Genomic DNA, 19,823 nt, shown 5'->3' with positions numbered 1-19,823 from the left:
AAGCTGCTTTTTCAGACACTCAAGACATATAGTCACAGCTCACACAATGCATAAATTCAACATTTCATCTGTTCATCAAGAGAATTTATTCCAAATGCTGTATTCAAAATCTCAGCCCAGTAGGTTTATTTATGACCGTTGACAAAGGAATCTTCGCCTAGAAGTGCCGTAATAATCAGGCCTGACTGTTGGTTTTTCCTCTGCCTCCCCCTTCGTCCAAGTGTTAATGAGTTAAAGGTTACCTTCCCTCTATTTGCACAATCGCTACTCTTTTTCACGGCCACTTTGTTCTCCTTAACTAATCTCAAGCCTCCTCTCCAGAAAGATTGTTTCCCGTTCTGATGGCAGGCAGTGCCATCATAGGTCTGTCTCTCTCCTTTGTATCATCCTAAAACACTGGATGCACCCATTCCTTGATTTCAATTACACATTTCCTCTTGTTCTCTCCCAGTATTTTGAAGGCTATTCAAGTCTAGAAGTGTTCTTCAAGACTAGATTCCAAAGAATACAAGGAGATCAATCAGGCAACCACATCTATGGAGCACCTAATAGTCCCAGAACCAGACTCTGGATTCCCGTGTAAGAAAACTGGAAGACTGGACACATGGGGAGACAGAAAACCACACATACACACACCCACAGCACAAATACACGGGCACAGATCCCCGACCACCTCGTGATGCTATAGTGCTCAGCAATCACTGCATCGTTCCCAGGTCCATACCGGACGCGGAGATTACGGGAGCTGCTGGTTAACTCAACTTCTAAAGGAGAAAGCTGCCTTTTGATTGAAATTCAAATTCCCAAAGGGATGTGAAGGGATTGAAAGATGACAAACTAGCTCTTGAGCTTTCACATGTACAAGTCTCAGTGTAAGGAAAGTTTCTTCCCAGATACCGCTTTCTAGCATTAGGAATATAAACGGTAACTGAAAAGTATTTCTAGAATAATCCGCTGAGCAGTCTCCTTTTCCTTCCACCACCACCTCCCACACACTTTTGATTTTCAATGTAATTATTTACATTGAAAATATGGAACACAAAATGGTGTGTTGAATCTCTTATTTTTTAATAAAATGTGTTATGAAAATAGTTTTGTTGTGAAGAAAAGTGAGAATAGGAAAAAAATTAATTAGAAGAGAAATCACTCCCCTCCCGTGGTGACTAGCATGGAAATGGCCAGCAGTGGGTGGGGGACAAGGACCTCACGGTGGGCGCCCTGGGTCCAAGGTACCTACCCCCTTTCATCATGCCCACTTCGTAGCACTTGCGTAGCCGGCAGGCCTGACAGCTCTTCCTCCTGTTTTTATCAATCGTGCACTGGTTGGTAGCTGGACACATGTAGTCATTATGTCCTATCGAAAGCAAGAGGACAGAATTAGTATTATTTCAGGAAATTTAGCCGGTCGGAATCTACAGGGAAGCTGTCTGGGGGATGTTTTCACATCTCTTCCTTGGCCTTGCTATGTTGCTGCCTCAACACATCATCCTTTTTTGTGTCCTTCTTGCAATGTTAAAAAAAAAACCCCACAGGGCTTCCCTGGTGGCGCAGTGGTTGGGAGTCCGCCTGCCGATGCGGGGGGCGCGGGTTCGTGCCCCCGTCCAGGGGGATCCCACGTGCCGCGGAGCGGCTGGGCCCGTGAGCCATGGCCGCTGAGCCTGCGTGTCCGGAGCCTGTGCTCCGCAACGGGAGAGACCACAGCGGTGAGAGGCCCGCGTACCGCAAAAAACAAAAAACAAAAAAACCCCACAACTCTCCTACAATTAATTTCTGCCTCCCCAAGTTGCTTTGTGAGTTCTTTGGGCAAATCCCCTTCAGTTCACACAGCCTATATTTGGGGGCATGATGTTTTATATATATATATATATATATTCTCAAGGTTAAGCTTTCTCAGTAGATAAGGCCTTTTTTGTTTTGGACCCAGGCCACCCATCAAAATTGTTGTCCAAACAGAGCTGTTAGAACTTTCAGACAGAGGGTTTCAAAGTGGCCTTTCTTAAAAAGTAATTTAGAGAATCTTTAAGTAGGTCTTCAAACGCAGCGCAGAACACCTAAATTCCAGATGGGGGGTGGTGGGCTGTGGTGGTGACCAAAGTCGGTCCTTAAGGTAGTAAGTCAGTTCACCACTTACTGGCTGCAGGACACTGAGCAAGTTGGTGAACAGCCTGGGGCCACACTCTCCCCCCCCCGGCACCGCTGCGTAGCATTATTCTAAGCACTAAATGTCAGACTACATGTCACGGGCTTAGCACAGTGCCCTGGGCAGGGCACACACTGAATGAATATTAGTTGTTGTTGCTGTTACTTTATTCTAAATCCTCTTTCTTCTCTCTCTTGTTTATTGAATCTCTCTCACTCCAATGCTTCCTTCTAATTGGCTTTTTTTTTTCAAGGTTTATTAAGATATAATTCGCATATAATATTGTGAAATTTGGGGGGGACCTATGAGCTTCATGAACTTGGATGTCCACATCTCTCCCCTGTTTTGGGAACGTTCTCATCCACTATTTACTTAAATAAGCTTTCTATCCCTTTCTCCCTCTCTTTTCCTTCTGGTTCTCCAATAATTCCGAAGATTGTTTCTCTAATGGTGTCCTGGAATTCACATAGGTTTACTTCACCTTATTGGCTTTTATCATGTCACGCAAGTCTGACCCACAAAAAGGGTCTCCCTTGATCCACAGCACTCTTGAACTTCTATCTTATATCCTGTCCCTCCTCAGCTCAACACCTAACAGATGTCTGCACTGGAGGTCTTTTTCCTCCTTTTCTCCTGCCTGGCTCAACCCGTGTCAATCTGCTTTCCACCTTTGTTGCTCCACAAAAACAGCTTCCCGGAAACCGCCAATGACTTCTGTTGCTGAATTCAATAGACACTTTCAGCCCACATCACACTTGACCCATCAGAAGCATCTGACAATTCCTTCCTTCCTCTTGAAACATGCTTTTCCCTCGGCTTCTGTAACACAAAATGCTCCACAAAATGTTCCTCCTACCTCTCAAGCTGGAGCTTCCCAGAGTTTGCCGATTTGCCTCCCTCCATGCCACAATAATCCGGAGCTGCACAGGGCTCAATGCCAGGCCCTTTCCTCTTCCGTGACTCTGAATTCTCCCACCAGAAAATCTATCTCACGCCTACGGCTTTCATCACCACTAAATACAGATGACGCACAGACTTAAACTCCCAGCCCAACCCTCTTCTCTGAGCTCTGGGGACAGGTATCCAATTGCCCACATGAAGTTTCTGCTCTAAGATTTAGAAGTCACCTCCATTTCTTTATCCCTCAAAAGAAGTCTGGTTGATAATGTACAGAATATTAAACTTCACAAATTAAAGAGTATTATTGGCAAGTTTTTATAAAGCAGCCCATTTGTATGAGTCTAAATTCTTGCACCTCTTGGGAAAACATCCTGAATTTAGACTAAAAAGATGATACGTACTATTTTAAAATATGTTTTCCATTCACGAAAAACAGTGAGTGTATAGGTGACCTTCTAATTCAGATTCTCTGTTTAAGTCTATTTTCTCATTTACTAAGGGCAAGACAACATGTAGTGAAACGTTTTAACTACAGACCTCTTTGTTCTTTATTCAACTTAAGGGTCAGTCCAATTAGAATAGGGTGGAGTGGGGACTTGATAAGAAATGTGGATCTCATAAAACTCGATTCTCTATCTTTAGATATACATTATAAAAGCCACTGTCTAAACAGGCTTCAGATTAAATTCACATCTGCATTCTTCTATTGCATAAGAGGAATCAACAGAGTTAAAACCTTGTAACTTCAGTAAGAGACCACATACTGCCTCTAATACCCAGGCATAGTTATTACTTTTAGAATCTTCCCTATTAACCGGGGCAAATTGGGGAAATAACAGAATCAGAAATAAAATTTACCTGGGCAGATATAAACTCTAGGCAAAAGGTGTATTCTTCTGACACCTCAAAGAAACTCTTAGTGTTTGGTCTTCCATGATGTTTATGTAGTACATGTTGACTTATTTTAACTATTAAAATATAAGTTTATATCAGAAGAAAACAGTTAATAATAATTTGAACCAAAAATTACTTTGATTCACTTTCTTTCCCAAAAGCCAGAAGTTCTGCAAGCCAGAAGATGGGAGAACTGAATTGGGTCTGAAGTCAATGGTTAAATCTTATGTTTGGATTGGTCAGCCATGGTAGATATGTATCTTTATCAAACCAAGTGAAATTCCTGAACTAACATGTTTAATACATAAAATACGTGGGATTTGTAAAATCGAATTCATCCCTTAACAAGAATGAAAATAGATGCACAACAGAACCAAGTTCATAATGCAAACCTTTTGTGACAAAGCTGGGTTTCTCCTGCCTAACCTACAGGAAAATTTAGAATTGACAAATTGGCAACAAGAAAAAGTTAACAAGTACTTGTTTCATATAAACAATTAAAACAAATTCTTCTTAACCAAACACCACTAACAAGTGTTTGTAAGTCTTCAACTTACATCAGAAGAAAGGAAAACACGAAAGTTTTTTGTTGCCTAATGAGTATAATTTTGTAAAGATGTGTTCTTAAAGCAACTGATTTAAGTTTCTTTAAGAAACTTCTTTTTAAATGTTATTATTTGGTCTTGTAAAAGTAATGGAAGAGAAAATCTTATTGAAGTAGAGTTCATTGAAAAAAAAACTTGCACCAACTATCTTAATGAAACATATACAGTGTCTTTACTGAAGAGACTGAGGAACTCTGTGTACCTGTGACCAGATCAGCCCAAAAGTTCCTCTTGCAAAGCATGAAGTGCAAGAGGCCAAATCCAAGATGTGAGCTGCAAGTGAAGGTCTGGAGAAATAATCACTATTTTTTTTTTTTTTTCCCACCAAAAAATAAAGCCTTTGAGCTAATGTAGGGTTTGAATAATAGGAAGTGGGGGTGGGAGAGGAGATGAGGCAAGTGAACCATAAGCGGGAAATGTGAAGAGTGGGGAGAGGAATTACTAGGAATTGCCTGTAAGCAGGAATTACCAGACTCACCCAGGACTCCAAGGGCCTCACACAGAGCTTTTCCCCAGGCCTCTCTGAGATTCTTTTCCTTGACTTTTCGTTTCCCCCTTTCTTCTTATTTTCCCTCTTTCAGCTATTTTTGCATTATTACCATCACACAGAAAGTCTATATTTGTGAGTTACAAAAAATAAGCAATGGCCCATATTCAGAGATTCAAAAGAAATATAACAACAGACCAAATTAAAACAAGCAGGTGAGGATGTGGAGAAAAGGGAACCCTCGTGCACTGTTGGTGGGAATGTAAACTGGCGCGGCCGCTGTGGAAAACAGTATGGAGGTTCCTCAAGAAATTAAAAAGAGAACCACCATACAATCCTGCAGTGCCACTTCTGGATATGTATGCAAAGGAAATGAAATTGTTATCTCGAAGAGCTATCTGTACCTCCATGTTCATAGCAGTGCTGTTCACAATAACCAACGATGGAAACAACCTATGTGTCTGTTGACAGATGAACAGATAAAGAAAATGCAGAATATACATAATATTGTTCATCCTTAAAAAATAAAGAAATCCTGTCATTTTCAACAAGGTGGATGAGTCCAGAGGGCATCAGTTAAATGAAATAAGCCAGACAGAGAAAGATAAATACTGCATGGTATCACTTATATGTGGAATCAGAAAAAAAAAAAAAAAAAAAAAAAAAGAAAAGTCAAACTCATAGAAACAGAATAGAAAAGTGATTGCCAGAGGCTGGGGTGAGGAAAATGGGGAGAAGCTGGTAAAAGGGAACAAACTTTTAGCTGTAACATGAATAAGGTCTGAGGAGCTAACGTATAACACGGTGACAATAGTTGATAGTGCTGTATGTTTAATTGAAATTTGCTCAGAGAGTAAAACTTAAATGTTCTCACCCAAAGGAAAAAAAAAAAAAAAAAAAAGAAAGAAAAAAGTAAATATATGAGGTGATGGATGTGTTAACTAATTCAAAGGGGAGAAATCCTGTCACAATGTATACATATATCGTATCATCACAATGTACACTTTAAATATCTTACAATTTAATTTGTCACTTATATCTCAGTAAAGCTGAAAACAATAACATAAAACAAGCAGTAACCTGAGAGGCGTTTAATAGTGTGTATCTTTCCTTTTGTCACCCTTTTCCCTCAGTGCTTTCTGGCAGTCACCTCAGACCAAATCTCTTTCCCAAGCTTCCCACACCTGCCCCCAGGTCATTGAGACTCGACCGGCTCACAGACTGAGATGTATGTGTCCCAAACATAAGTGACCATCTTCTCTCCTCACCCACCTGTTCCTATTCACCAACACACCATGACTCCTGAAACATGCCTGTTGTTCTAGACTCCACCCTCTTCCTCACTCAAACCCCCCCCACACACATCGTATAAACACCGACCAAATCGATTATTTTAAAGTTCTTTTTCAAAGCCACATCAACTTTGTCCTGGGCCCGCCGTCACTACCATAGCCCCAAGAATTCCCCACCCAGGTTATCACGACAGCCACGGCCTGCAGCCTTCCCCTGCCAATCATGCCCCACCACGTTGCCAGAGGGATTTTTATCAAATCACACACCATCACGTCACTAACCCACTGTAATAGTCTGATGTTCCTCAGAGCTCTCAGGATAAAATCTAAATGCCTCAAGACAGCTCACCAAGCTGTTCCCGATCAGCCCTTACCTCCTCTCCTAGCCTTCTCTCACCACCCTCTAAGTCACATCCAAGCTCTAGCTGTGTCTTTCTGTTCCCTTTGTGCTCCTTTTCACCCCAGGGCCTTTGCACATGCCCTTCTTTCTTGTGGGAACACACTTCTCCTACTCTCGAACAGATTGACTCCTGCTCATATTTCAGGTGTTATCAGTTGAGATAGCAATTCCTCCGGGCAATCCTTTCTGCCCTTCCAGTGATGCCTGTCTTTTGTCCTGTCCTAACACCTACTACATTGCCCTTTAATCGCTGTTTCAACCCCCAGGTCACTTTGGGTTTGACAAGGAATGGACTATCTCTGTCTCATTGGTCACCAGGTATCCTGTGCCCAGCACATTATCAAGGCACAGAGTGGAGCTCAACAAGTATTTGTCGTCGGAACAAAATGGAATCCCTAAGCTCTGTGATGCCCCTCCCTCGCCCCCCTGAACCCCCTCTGTGGAGCACAGGCCTCCTGAGTGGGCCGACTGGAGTTGTATAAAGGAAGACGGTGACCCCCAACAAAGCAATGGTCACTACACCCCAGGACCCCAAAACTCAGGACCCCCCAAACAAGACTTGGTCCTACGGGATGAAACCAGCAGAGGGAAAGGCAAGTCTGCTCTTCAACACTGGATATGGGGCCAGACATTAGCATAAAGGAGCAGGTCTTCACAGATGTGGCAGGTCAGGAAGTGAGAGGTGAGAGCTTGGGTTACCCAGGAATGATCTCCACCACTATTTCTATTCGGACGCCTTGCTGGTTTTCTAAGATGAGTGTATTTGATGACTGCCCCCAAATAAAAATCAACACGTTCTAATTATTTCAAAGCTTGTTCTTTATAGAAATGTTTTCACGAATTTTTTTTTTCCCTCTAACATTTTGGTTATGTATGCATGTTAATATGGTTCCTTTTACTAATAGTGATTTCTTTTAGGAGTGTTTTAACTTTTTTGGAACTTCTACTTTATGACTTTTCTGAAGTTCAGTTCTACAAGGTGATTAACAATTTCTTCCTCTCATCTCACCCCTCTCACTGCCATCACCAAGAAACAGATTTAGCTGTGAAAATAATGGGTCCCTTTTATTACTTCCTATAAAAAATTTAAATTCTTATAAATGAATTATTAACAGCATCAAAGTATTAGTAGGGAAGGAGGCACATCTTAATCGAAGGGTTTCCTACATATAAACTATATGGACCCTTCAGTAACTGAAGCTAAAATACAATGTGTACTGCTCGTCTTAATAGTTAAAGATATTTAAAATATTTGCTTCAATAATATTACATAAATCTGAGCATCAACTTGCCTCAATAACAGTTCTGTGATAGGTATGTAGTGTAGGGTTTTTTTTCTTCCTTTTTTACTACTTTCTAACTTGTGGATTCAGAAGTTGTACTTGAACTGTGCTTTCCAACTATTTCTATCACTGACACATTTCAAAGTTTGAAGGAAGCACACACACAGATTTAAGTCATAACCAGAAACACTTCAAATTATATGACATCAACTCTGATTTTATGATTTTTTTATAAATGAGCTCAGTAAAAGTATACACAGTTCTCTGGGGGAAAAATGAATTAAAATCAAGAAGACTGATGAGGTCAGGCAAAAAGCCAAGCATGGTAAGGAATAAGCACTTAGCATTTTTATCAAAATATGAGTAGTTAGCTAACTGTTCATATTTTTAAGGCCTGGAAATGAAAATGAATTCTCAAATTAAAGATAAATTAACTCTCCAGTGTTTAAGCAACCACAAATCCAAAAAAAAAAAAAAAAGGGGGGGGGGTCAACTTTAGCTAGTCTTATCTGAAAGTCTCATTGTATGGTTTCAACAAAAGAGTATTTCATTTTCAAAGTCCCATTCTTTTATACCTGATTAATCCATAAATTTAGCTAGCATCTATAAAGCTTGGTTACCTTTTCATTAGAGGCTCATTGAAATTAGAATCTGAAGTATCCAAGAGCCATACACAAATTGTTTAAGGTGCCAAATAAGATGTCAAAAATCAGTATTTCTTTCTCCTTCTAAGAATCAATATGCATTTATAGAGTGTTAAATACAGTTTCAAATTTGATATGGAATCACAGGATCGTATACATATTTGACCAAGAGGAAACCTCTAACTTTTTGTTTTATCGGTGAAAAATTAGACTTTTCTTGTGGTGTTAAGGTACAGAAAACATGTCAAAACATAGTTTTGAGCCTTAGCATTGGGAAAATAAGGGTTTGCTCATGAATTTTCAAGCACTGCAATATAAACAAGCAACCCTCCCAACCTGAGTGGGGGCTTCCAGCTACAGTCCCTCCTCAGCTTGTTCATTTCACACTTGTGCATGAGATCATATGACCAAACATTCTTGCTTCAAAGAAAACTGACCCATTTGGGTACTGACCATGATGTGCTGGGCAGTGTGTTATACACGGATTATTTCATTGAATTCCCCAGCAACTCTATGAGGAAGGGATTATATTTATCTCCATTTTACAGACGTAAACCTATGATAAAAGTTATAAAGCCTGCTCAAAACCACACAGCAAGCACGTGGCAGAGCTGGGTTTTGAAGCAAGGGCTCCCTTACTCCAGAGATTGAACTCTTATTCATATATGGAAGGCTCAACTTCCCCAAAGGACAAGACCTTCACTCAGGAACTGTATCTACTTTCCAGAGGCAACAATGGTAAAATTCTCTGCAACGGGTTGACCACTGAGTGTTCTACTTCTTAGAAAGCTCATGCATGAGAAAGTAAAAAGTGAGGAATTAATAAGACCAACGTTACCGTCTTCTATTTAACTACCTGAAAGAAAAATACTGTGCAAGGCCAAACCGATATTGAATTCTTTTGTCAATAACATTTGACTTAGAGGACAGGGATGAAATGAATGGTCCAACTCCCCTGGACACGATTGTACAAAGGAACAGAAGTACAGTCCTCCCTTACACTCCAAGGAAAATATTGACTTCCTGCATTATCTCCGGCTACTCCAACCCTGACTCGTGAGTGCTGCTTGATCTTAGCAGTGCCCATACATTCATTGACTGTGACCAAAGGAAAGACGTGTTATGGGAGTTGCTGGCTAGCGCTGAAGAACCAGTCCAAACGGTGAGGCCGTGGGGCCCCGCTGGCAAAAGGAAAAAGAAGATGGCAGGGAATCTGTTGTAGAAATGAGAGTTCAAAAGGGTTTTTTTAATGAAAATGGGAGTGTGCAATTTTCATTAAAAAGTGAAGAATCCTAAAGTATTCAAAGTTATGCCACGGAAAAACTCATACCAAAATATGCACTAAGATCACCTCTAGTAGTAAAGTAGATGAGGCAGAGAGAAGATGTGAAGAAGTTTGAAATGGCTTTGCCAAATTCTTAGGGCTACAGTAGAGGAGGAAGAAGTTAAAGATTCTGGTGGTTTGTGCCAGGGTGTCTTGAAAACTGTTCTAATCAAGGAGGATCTGACTTGGGAGGCCAGTGGGAAAAAGAGGTACAGAACAATTTTAAACAGGTTGCATTTGAGATTTCAGGAGCACACCAAGAACCAACTACTAAGCAAGTTATTGTAAATGCACTACTGAAGCTTGGGAGGCAAGTCAAAATGAAGTTGGAGATCATATGATTCAGAAATTCTACTTCTGGGTATATGCCCCGAAGAACTGAAAGCAGACTCAAACAGATATTTGTACACCCATGTTCACAGCAGCATTATTCACTATAGCCAACAGGTGGAAACAACCCAAATGTCCATTGATAGATAAATGGATAAACAAAATGTGGTATATACAGTAGTCCCTCCACCATCTGCAGGGGGTTTGTTCCGAGAACCCCAGTGGATGCCTGAACCACAGACAGTACAGATATATATATATATACCATGTCTTTTCCTACACATGCATACATGTGATAAAGTTTAATTTATAAATTAGGCACAGTAAGAGAATATCTGAATTGCTAGCAACTCTACTCTCGCACTTTGGTGCCATCATTAGGAACAATAAGAGTTACTTGAAGAGTTACAAGCACCGCGATACCTCAACAGTCGATCTGATACACCAGATGACTTCTAAGTGACTAACGGTGGGTTACAGTGGATAAAGGGATGATTCACATCACGGAGCAGGACAAAGCTGAATGACAAAAGATTTCATCTCGTTACTGAGAATTGCATACAATTTAAAACTTAGGAATTGTTTATTTCTGGAAACTTCCATTTAATATTTTCAGACCACAGTTGACCACAGGTAACTGAAACCAAGGAAAGCAAAACTGCAGGTAAGGGGGGATTACTATATATAGAATGGAATTTTATTCAACCTTAAAAAGGAATGAAATTCTTTTTTTAAAGTTTTATTTTATATAGTTGTTTAACAACATTGTGTTAGTTTCTGGTGTACAGCAAAGTGATTCAGTTATACATATACAAATATCTATTCTTTTTCAGAATCTTTTCCCATATAGTTTATTACAGAATACTAAGTAGAGTTCCCTGTGCTATACAGTAGTTCCTGGTTGATTACCTGTTTTATATATAGTAGTGAGTATATGTTAATCCCAAGCTCCTAATTTATCTCTCCCCCCTCTTCTTTCCCCTTTGGTAACCATAATTTTGTTTTCTAAGTCTGTGAGTCTGTTTCTCTTTTATAAATAAGTTCATTTGTACCATTTTTTAAAATTCCACATATAAGTGATATCATATGATATTTGTCTTTCTCTGTCTGACTTACTTCGCTTAGTATGATAATCTCTAAGGCCATCCATGTTCCTGCAAATGGCATTATTTCATTCTTTTTTATGGCTGAGTAATATTCCATTATATATATGCACCGCATCTTCTTTATCCATTCATCTGTTGATGGACATTTAGGTTGTTTCCATGTCTTGGCTATTATAAATAGTGCTGCAACTAACATTGGGGTGCATGTATCTTTTTGAATTATGGTTTTCTCCAGATATATGCCCAGGAGTGGGATTGCTGGATCATATGGTAGCTCTATTTTTAGTTTTTTAAGGAACCTCCATACTATTCTCCATAGTGTCTCTACCAACTTATTTATATTCCCACCAACAGTGTAGGAGGGTTCCTTTTTCTCCATACACTCTCCAGCGTTTATTGTTTGTGGACTTTTTGGTGATGGCCATTCTGACAGGTGTGAGGTGATACCTCATTGTAGTTCTGATTTGCATGTCTCTAATAATTAGCAATGTTAAGCATCCTTTCATGTATTTTTTGGCCACCTGTATGTCTTCTTTGGAGAAATGTCTATTTAGATCTCCTGCCCATTTTTTGATTTGGTTGTTTCTTTTTTTGATATTGAGCTACATGAGCTGTTTGCATATTTTGGAGATTAATCCCTTGTCAGTCGCATCATTTGCAAACATTTTCTCCCATTCTGTGGGCTGTCTTTTCTTTTTGTTTGTTTGGTTTCCTTTGCTGTACAAAGCTTTTAAGTTTCATTAGGTCCCATTTGTTTATTTTTGGTTTTACTTTCATTACTCTAGGAGGTAGATCCAAAAACATATTGCTGTGTTTTATGTCCAAGAGTGTTCTGTCTATATTCTCCTCTAAGAGTTTTATAGTATCCGGTCTTACATTTAGGTCTTTAATCCATTTTGAGTTTATTTCTGTGTATGGTGTTAGAATGTTCTCCCCATGCACCAGGCACTGTGCTAAGTGACTTCAGCCCTTTATCTCGTCTTACCATCATAACTGAGGAGGTAGGGTACTGCAATTCCCATGTTATAGAAGCAGAAGCTGAGACTTCAAAAGACTGAGTAACTTACTGAAGGCCACTTGGCTGGTAGCTGGAGGAGCCATGACTGAAATCCAGGTCTGTGTCATTCACAAGTCCTGGTTCCCCCAGTAACAACACAGTAGGGTTGGTGAAATGGAAAGAACTCGAGAACTACTGAACCAGAATGCCTAAATATGTTACAATTGATACTGTAATAAAAATGGAATTCCCTAATGTAATCACTGTATTATACCTTTGGGAGGGCATTTCAGAAGCAGCGAGGAAATTAAAGAAAACCTGTGATTCCTAATACTTCCACAGTTAAAGTTACGAGAGCTTAATCACATGAAATACATTCATCCGTAGGTTACAACATATATTATACAAAAATCTTTCCAGAAAACCTTTCAGCACGCTCCAGCATAAAATAAAGAAAAAAGAGAAAGTAGAAATCAGGTATTGAGGAAGTAAATAAAAAATGTACCTTTTGTGAAAGAACAACTGCAGTGTTATGTTTAGAACCAAAGTTTGACTCAGATATTAAAGTGAATATTCTCTGATTTACAGCCAATGAAACGAGCCAAACAAAATGAAACCGAATTTGGCTGTCTCAGTGAACACATTCCTAAAAATCCAGTGAGGACATTCAGTGTGCCATGATTTGAACGATTTCACAACCACATCTGTATGTAATGGCATGCAAATAAAAGCAGTATACCTTCATGATGCACCCCCAAATTATATTTCTACAGCTAATCAGTTCTAGTGTATCTTCTCAGTGACAGCAACCACCTACAAATGACATTTTACTTTTATATTTTAATGAAAGTATTTTTTAATAAAAGTATTATTTATACCTCAGTCTATTTTTAAAGGAAAGAAAAAAAAAACTTTAAAGGAATTCTAGGAAAGATACTTGTCCTGGAAAGTGTCTTTTTCTAAATGAAGTAAAGGGGAACTCTTCTGTCTACTTGCCCCCGTCAGACCCCCGTCTGCTAAAGCTCTTGGCCAGGGTAACAACACGATCCCTCTCCTTGCTTGGCCTTGCTCGCCATGTGCAAAACCACAATTGTTTTAAGGCCGCGGCACAGGATCAAACCAACAGCTGCGATACAGGAAAACATAATGAAATCAGTAACCACCAGCTCACTGTCAAACCCCAGAGAGCATGAACCGCTTCCCATACGCCTCGTAGGGCTCAACACATACGCAAGTGCTGTTCCACAGCCCAGAAAAGGACTTTCTGAAATTGCTTCCCTGGAACAACTGATAAGCATCTGACAAAGAGGGGACCAGCGTGACCATCGGAGCAATGGCCAGTCTGCGTTCTGTTCACCTCAAGACCCCTCTCCTTTGCTCTGTTCAATTGTTTCCAGAGCTTTTCTTCAAGCTTTCTTCCTTCTTGTGTTCATTTAAAGTCCAAACAGTGGTGGCCGAAGACAGTAGAAACAATTTCAAACGGTTCTTGTCCCAAGCTGAAGAGCAAAGAAGAGGAACGTGGACAAGCGATCAGAGCAAAGAGCGTAAAACTCAGAGCCTAAGCAGAGCTGCGCTTCAAGTCCCGGACGCCTAGAACCGCCGATAAGTGCATCGTCCCACCCTGCCACCTCCGGGTCAGTGTGCTGCTTTAAGGAGAAAACGGAAAGACTATTAGTACTAAGATTCGATGTGGTGTGGAATATGAATGTCCTTCAAGCCGCCACACCTGAAGGTTCCCTTGTAGGCATTGGACCATCAAACTGCTAAATAAGGGGTTTCATCCACCTTCAGGAGGCCTCCAAAACTAACGCCCCAGGTGAAGCGCCTCTCAAACATCCGGGTAAAGATAAACGAAGAGGCAGGAGCTTCTGATTCCACGGTCAGGTCTCTTCTAGCATGTTTTAACAGCTGAGTTCAGTCATTTTCTTAAACTGAAGTCCACTTCAAATATGTGGAAATAAACCAGAAGACAATCTGTCAAACTTAGAAAGAACTAGCAGTCTCCTTTCTCAGCCTGAATAACAATTTCTCCCAACGAGTAGAAAGAAATGGATACCGGTTTTCATTCACTGTGTTGCAAGTGAATCTTTACAAGATGGTTGTTGGATAAAAGAAAACAAAACCTACGCATAAAGAGAATCGTTGTGTACTTAATTGTACCTATTTGCATGGTAAATTTAAATCCAAAATAGCACAGATAATCTCTTGTATTTTATGGTCCTAAGCTGCATGAGCCCTGCAGCCCGGCAAAGAGCTGTGCGAATATCAGACGCTCAGTAAATGAACGAGTGGAAAGCAGAAGTGGTATTAAAATCGACGCTGTCTGGGCATCCAGACAGCTCAAGTCTACGTGGTCATACAGCCCCGGAGGGAGCATTCTCTCAGACAAGCCACTTCACCGTGCTTGGAAAGTTTTCTCATTTCTCAAAGGTCTATATGCAGTCCACACCCCATTGTAGTTGATGAGAACGAGAGAGTCTGGGAAAATCTAGAGCCTCCTTTCCCTCCCCTCTCCAGAACTAGCCTCAGAAAATAAAATGGCATAGCTGTATGGTCTGAACAAGCTTTGTGATGTCTTGGCCCCAGCTCCTCATCTGTACAGGGAAAGGGATGAAATCTGTTGATCACTAGGGCCCATACTAGTTCTAAACTATGATTATTCTCTTTTCTCACTTTCCTGAAGTACACATTTCCTTTTCACCTGGCTTCCTGGGGTTCCAGGTTGATGATTTTTTTTTTTTTTTTTTTTGCTACTGCCAAGAACTGACCTCCACTGGTGGTCGTGGCACTAAGTGGAAGGAAAACAGGCATATTTAGGGAACACCACAGTGCCAGGAGCACTGAACTTCTATTTGAGTCCCAGGCCATCCTGGGTGAATAAGGCAACCCCTCTGGGCCTTTTGATACCTTCCCTAGTGGCTACCATGAGGCCCAGAAAGATAATATATGCAAACACTCAGTCAACCATAAAACTGTGTGCCAACAGAAGGTGTTACTATGGACTAATATACAGCCAGTAAAATAAAATGAGACTTGTATGTACTAATATGGAAAAATCTCCACTATACATTATTCAGTGAAAGAAACTAGGCACAAAATAATGTGTAGAGTATGATACCACTTATGTTACCAAAATATGCATATGTGTGTATAATAAGTATGTGTACGTATATTTATGTAATTTTTGGAAGAAACTTAATATAGTGTTTACCTATCAAGAAAGGAAGTATGGATTTTTGAATGGGAGCAGAGAAAGACCTTAACTTTTCATCATATACTGTTTTGTACTGTTTAACATTTAAGCATGTGTATTTGTGAATTCATTGTTTTTTAATAATCAAAAAAGAAAATATATTTTAGGGCTTCCCTGGTGGCGCAGTGGTTGAGAGTCCGCCTGCCGATGCAGGGGACGCGGGTTCGTGCCCCGGTCCGGGAAGATCCCACGTGCCGCGGAGCGGCTGGGCCCGTGAGCCATGGCCGCTGAACCTGTGCGTCCGGAGCCTGTGCTCCGCAACGGGAGAGGCCGCGACAGTGAGAGGCCCGTGTACCGCAAAAAAAAAAAGAAAAAATATTTTTAAAATTTCAAACCAACACTAGCCCAGCGTTAACAGTCTTCATTTCTTTTCTGGTTCTGCTGCCGTTCCCATCCAGTGGTTACTTCTCTCTGCTCAGCAACCCATGGGCCAAGCAATAAGTTTAACCACCAGAATTTCACTAAGCAAAAGAAAACACCACACTTCTTTTATAAAGAATGGGGAAGAGGTTAAGTGTGAGCTGCATTTTTCGGTCCTCAGAGAATGAGTAGCAGGTGCCCAAAACACAGGCAGATGCTCCTGTCTTGAAGCCATGTTGAGTATGTGACTCTCCGGCTGCCCCCGCTGGGCCTGGCATCCCTTGATTTCTGCTGACGCAAACCTTTATCCGTGAAGGGTCTTGGTCCCCTCCCCATAGAGAGGGTGGAGTCATCATGCACTTTTATCCTGTGCCAATAGGGTATAAGTAGGCACAGTGGGTGGCCCGGATTCTGCTCAGTGGATAGTAACAGCCCCGTTTTCCCCTGGCAACAAGACTAACCCCAGCCAACTCTGTACGGACCGTTTCTTGCCTGTCATCTTAGTGGGACAAGGAGCCAACTATGGTCAGGTGGCAGTCCTCACTTCCAGTGTCCCTTTTAGAAGCATTCCTTCCCTTGGGAGATGCCAAAGAACACAGTGGTTAATACAACGCAATGGGTTCTGCAGTCCAACTAGCTGGGTTCAATACTGGTTTTGTTTTTTATCCACCTCGGTTTCCTCATCTGTAAATAAGAGCAATTTTAGTGCTGACTTCCGAGAATTTTGTGGAGGATTAAATGAGATGATGCATATGAAACCCTAACGTAAAGCCTGGTGCAGGGCAGGTACTTATTAAACACTAACCATCATTATTACTATTTTTTTAAAGGTTTACTTCTTCATGGTGGTGCATAGGCTTCTCACTGCAGTGGCTTCTCTTGCTGCGGAGCACAGGCTCTAGGCACGCAGGCTTCAGTAGTTGCAGCACCTGGGTCGTAGAGCGCACAAGCTTCAGTAGTTGCGGCGCACGGGCTCAATAGTTGTGGTGCACGGGTTTAGGTGCTCCACAGCATGTGGGATCTTCCGGGGCCAGAAATCAAATCCATGTCCCCTGCGTTGGCAGGCGGATTCTTAACCACTGTGCCACCAGGGAAGTCTTAACCATCATTATTTTTAGAAACTCAATCTCCAGACCAGAAGAGCTCAGCTTTTTAGGGACAGCACGTAAATGACAAGACCTTCAAACCAATCTGTAATAACCTATCATTTCTTAATAGTTAAACAATCCTTTTTTTACCCTTAAGTAATTCTCTTCACATTATATAACTTGCTAGGCTACATTTATGCAATCAAGTGTAAATCATCCGAAACACTTCATCCTATCCAAAAATTCACTTCAGTTGGCATAAGGCTAACTGTCAGAGCTGGAAACTATTCTTAGGCTTGAAAAAGAAAGCAAAAATGTAAGAAAAATAGCTATTTATTCGAACCTCTTAATAAAATACATTCAAACACCTTTTGAAACAACAGAGAATTGCAGTCTAACTGTCCAAGAATGTAGGAAAGTCACAACATGCCTCTGAAAAGGGCTAAGCTCAACTAATAATTCACTTCTGGGCTTTAAAGTGAACGTGGCTGCCTCTCCTGCCCAAGACGGAAAAGGACGAAAGTCATCTATAGTCAGTAAGCCCCGAACTATGAAGCCAATCTGTATACTCCGATCCCTGATTCAAGCTACCTGAATTATGTTCACTGAGAACAGGGAAGAACTACACTTTATTTAACAGAATATATAATATTTCAAGAAGCGTTAAATCTGGTATAATTACCTTTTTGAAATCTATTCTTTCTACTGATTAACAATTTGGTGCCATTCCAAATTCTCATTTTCAAGCAACAATTATAAAGATTATTGTGAATTTTTTTTTCTAATTTACTGCAAGATGCTTGCTCAGTTTGGAAGCAGAGCCCACGGTTTGGGATTGCTCTCACAGAGATTATATTCTTTGGTGTCACTATCGGGACATAGAACGATTTAAAATGGGCCATTTAGACTCAACCAACCATAAAATAAAGTCTATTCCAATAAGTTACATATCCAACAAGTTTAATTTTAAAATTGTTTGCCTCTAATTCCATACTAAAAGCCTTGTTTTTCTGACCCTTCTTGATCTACTGCCATATTGTCAGGTACCAAGCAGATACCCCCATGACCACTGCTCCTGTAAAGATTTTCTTCGAAGAATGCTACTGTAACCTGACACATAGGCCTTTTTAGTAACAGATCACCCCCACTTAATTGGTAACTGAAACAAAGCCGATTTTGAAGGAACAAGTTTCTACTAAAGTCGTGCAGAAATAAATCAATGTGACCTGTTGTGTCTTGATAAATGATTCATTCTTTAATTTCTAGTCCCTTCATTTCAAATGCACTATTAAGTAGTTAAATGATTTCAGACCATGAATGATAAATCACAGCAATCCCTAACCCAGTTAGGGCTTTAAGCAAAAGGGGAGTCCAAAGCAGGACGGTACCATACGAGGTATGAGTGTGGTCTCGTTTCTACTGAAAATACAAAGCTAAACTCCTTAGGAAAAAAACGAAGCAATTGAAAGTAAGATACCAATTCACAGATATGATACTAACAACAGAGAGAAATGGATCAAGAGGTGGGATGGTAGGCCAGAACTCATCTCACATTCAACTCCCAGGTGCTCGTCGGTCCAAAGGCATCATTTTAAAAAATTGCGAGCATTAGCCTCAGTGTTTTTCCAGTCAACCTGACAACATCCCAGAGTCATTCCCTTTCTCCTCCTCAAAATCCAATCTGCTATGAATCGTTGCCAGTTCTACCTCCAGATCAGCTGCTGCCTCTCCTTCGGCAAAGCAGCCTTTCCACGTGGTGAGGCAGGGCCCCCATCAGCTGCCAGGCTGCGCGTCCTGTGCTCCTCTATTTGTCCCCAGTTCTATCCAGTTTTACCTCTCACCTTGTCTATTCCAATGGTTTCTTTCTTTTTTTTTTTTTTTTTTTTTTGCGGTACGCGGGCCTCTCACTGCCGTGGCGTCTCCCGTTGCGGAGCACAGGCTCCGGACGCGCAGGCGCAGTGGCCATGGCTCACGGGCCCAGCTGCTCCGCGGCATGTGGGATCTTCCCGGACCGGGGCACGAACCCGCGTCCCCTGCATCGGCAGGCGGATTCTCAACCACTGCGCCACCAGGGAAGCCCTCCAATGGTTTCTTGACTCCATGTTTCACCACATGCAGGCAAACTACTCCAGGGCAAAAGCACTAAAAGGACGAATCTACTAAGAGTAGTACAGTGGTAGTAGTAGTAGTAGTGTAGTAGTAGTAGTAGTAGTAGTAGTAGTAGTAGTAGTAGTAGTAGTAGTAGTAGTAGTGGTAGTGATAGTACTAGTAACATTTCAAAGAGCTACCTTCTTAAAGAGGTAAAAATGAAGGGAGTTTTAAAAAATGGAACGGCCTTGAAAACTAAAATTAATTTGGATAAAGGAGCTCCGGCATTATGACGGTCAAGTGAGAAAATTTCATTATCTCTAAAAAGAAAATCACTAAGACACGCTTTTCACATCTCTAGAGTTCATGCAACAAAATACTCTAGAGTGCTTGCCCCGAGGCAAGAAGAAACAGCTCACCTCAGGGGCACATTAGCACAGAGAAGACGTCCTCCACCCCCTGGGGTAGCCAGGAGCCACCAACGCAGAGCCCGGAACTCCCTGGCACATCAGACAGTTTATTCGAGAAGCCCAGAGCGTCTGATCCTTGTCACTGAGTACTTAGTTTCCTAGCCCAAGGCCTTCTTAAAGGTAGAAATTTACTTTTCGTGATAAACAAAAGAATAGAACCAT

General features: G+C 41.0%; 1 protein-coding gene across 3 annotated transcripts in view; it reads right to left on the bottom strand.

Moving 5' to 3' along the window:
- The window catches only part of ESR1 (estrogen receptor 1), a 290,300-nt gene that overhangs the window by 223,305 nt on the left and 47,172 nt on the right, over positions 1-19,823 (bottom strand). For all 3 annotated transcript variants that reach the window (XM_067011037.1, XM_059035882.2, XM_067011038.1), the window contains exon 3: positions 1,238-1,354. In XM_067011037.1, the coding sequence (XP_066867138.1) occupies positions 1,238-1,354 (117 nt within the window). The remainder of the gene's footprint in view (positions 1-1,237; positions 1,355-19,823) is intronic.

This window comes from Kogia breviceps, chromosome 13 (genome assembly GCF_026419965.1).
Source record: "Kogia breviceps isolate mKogBre1 chromosome 13, mKogBre1 haplotype 1, whole genome shotgun sequence".
Classification (NCBI taxonomy): domain Eukaryota; kingdom Metazoa; phylum Chordata; class Mammalia; order Artiodactyla; family Physeteridae; genus Kogia; species Kogia breviceps.
Note: the sequence above shows the minus strand (reverse complement) of the source record. Positions and strands in the feature narration are given on the sequence as shown.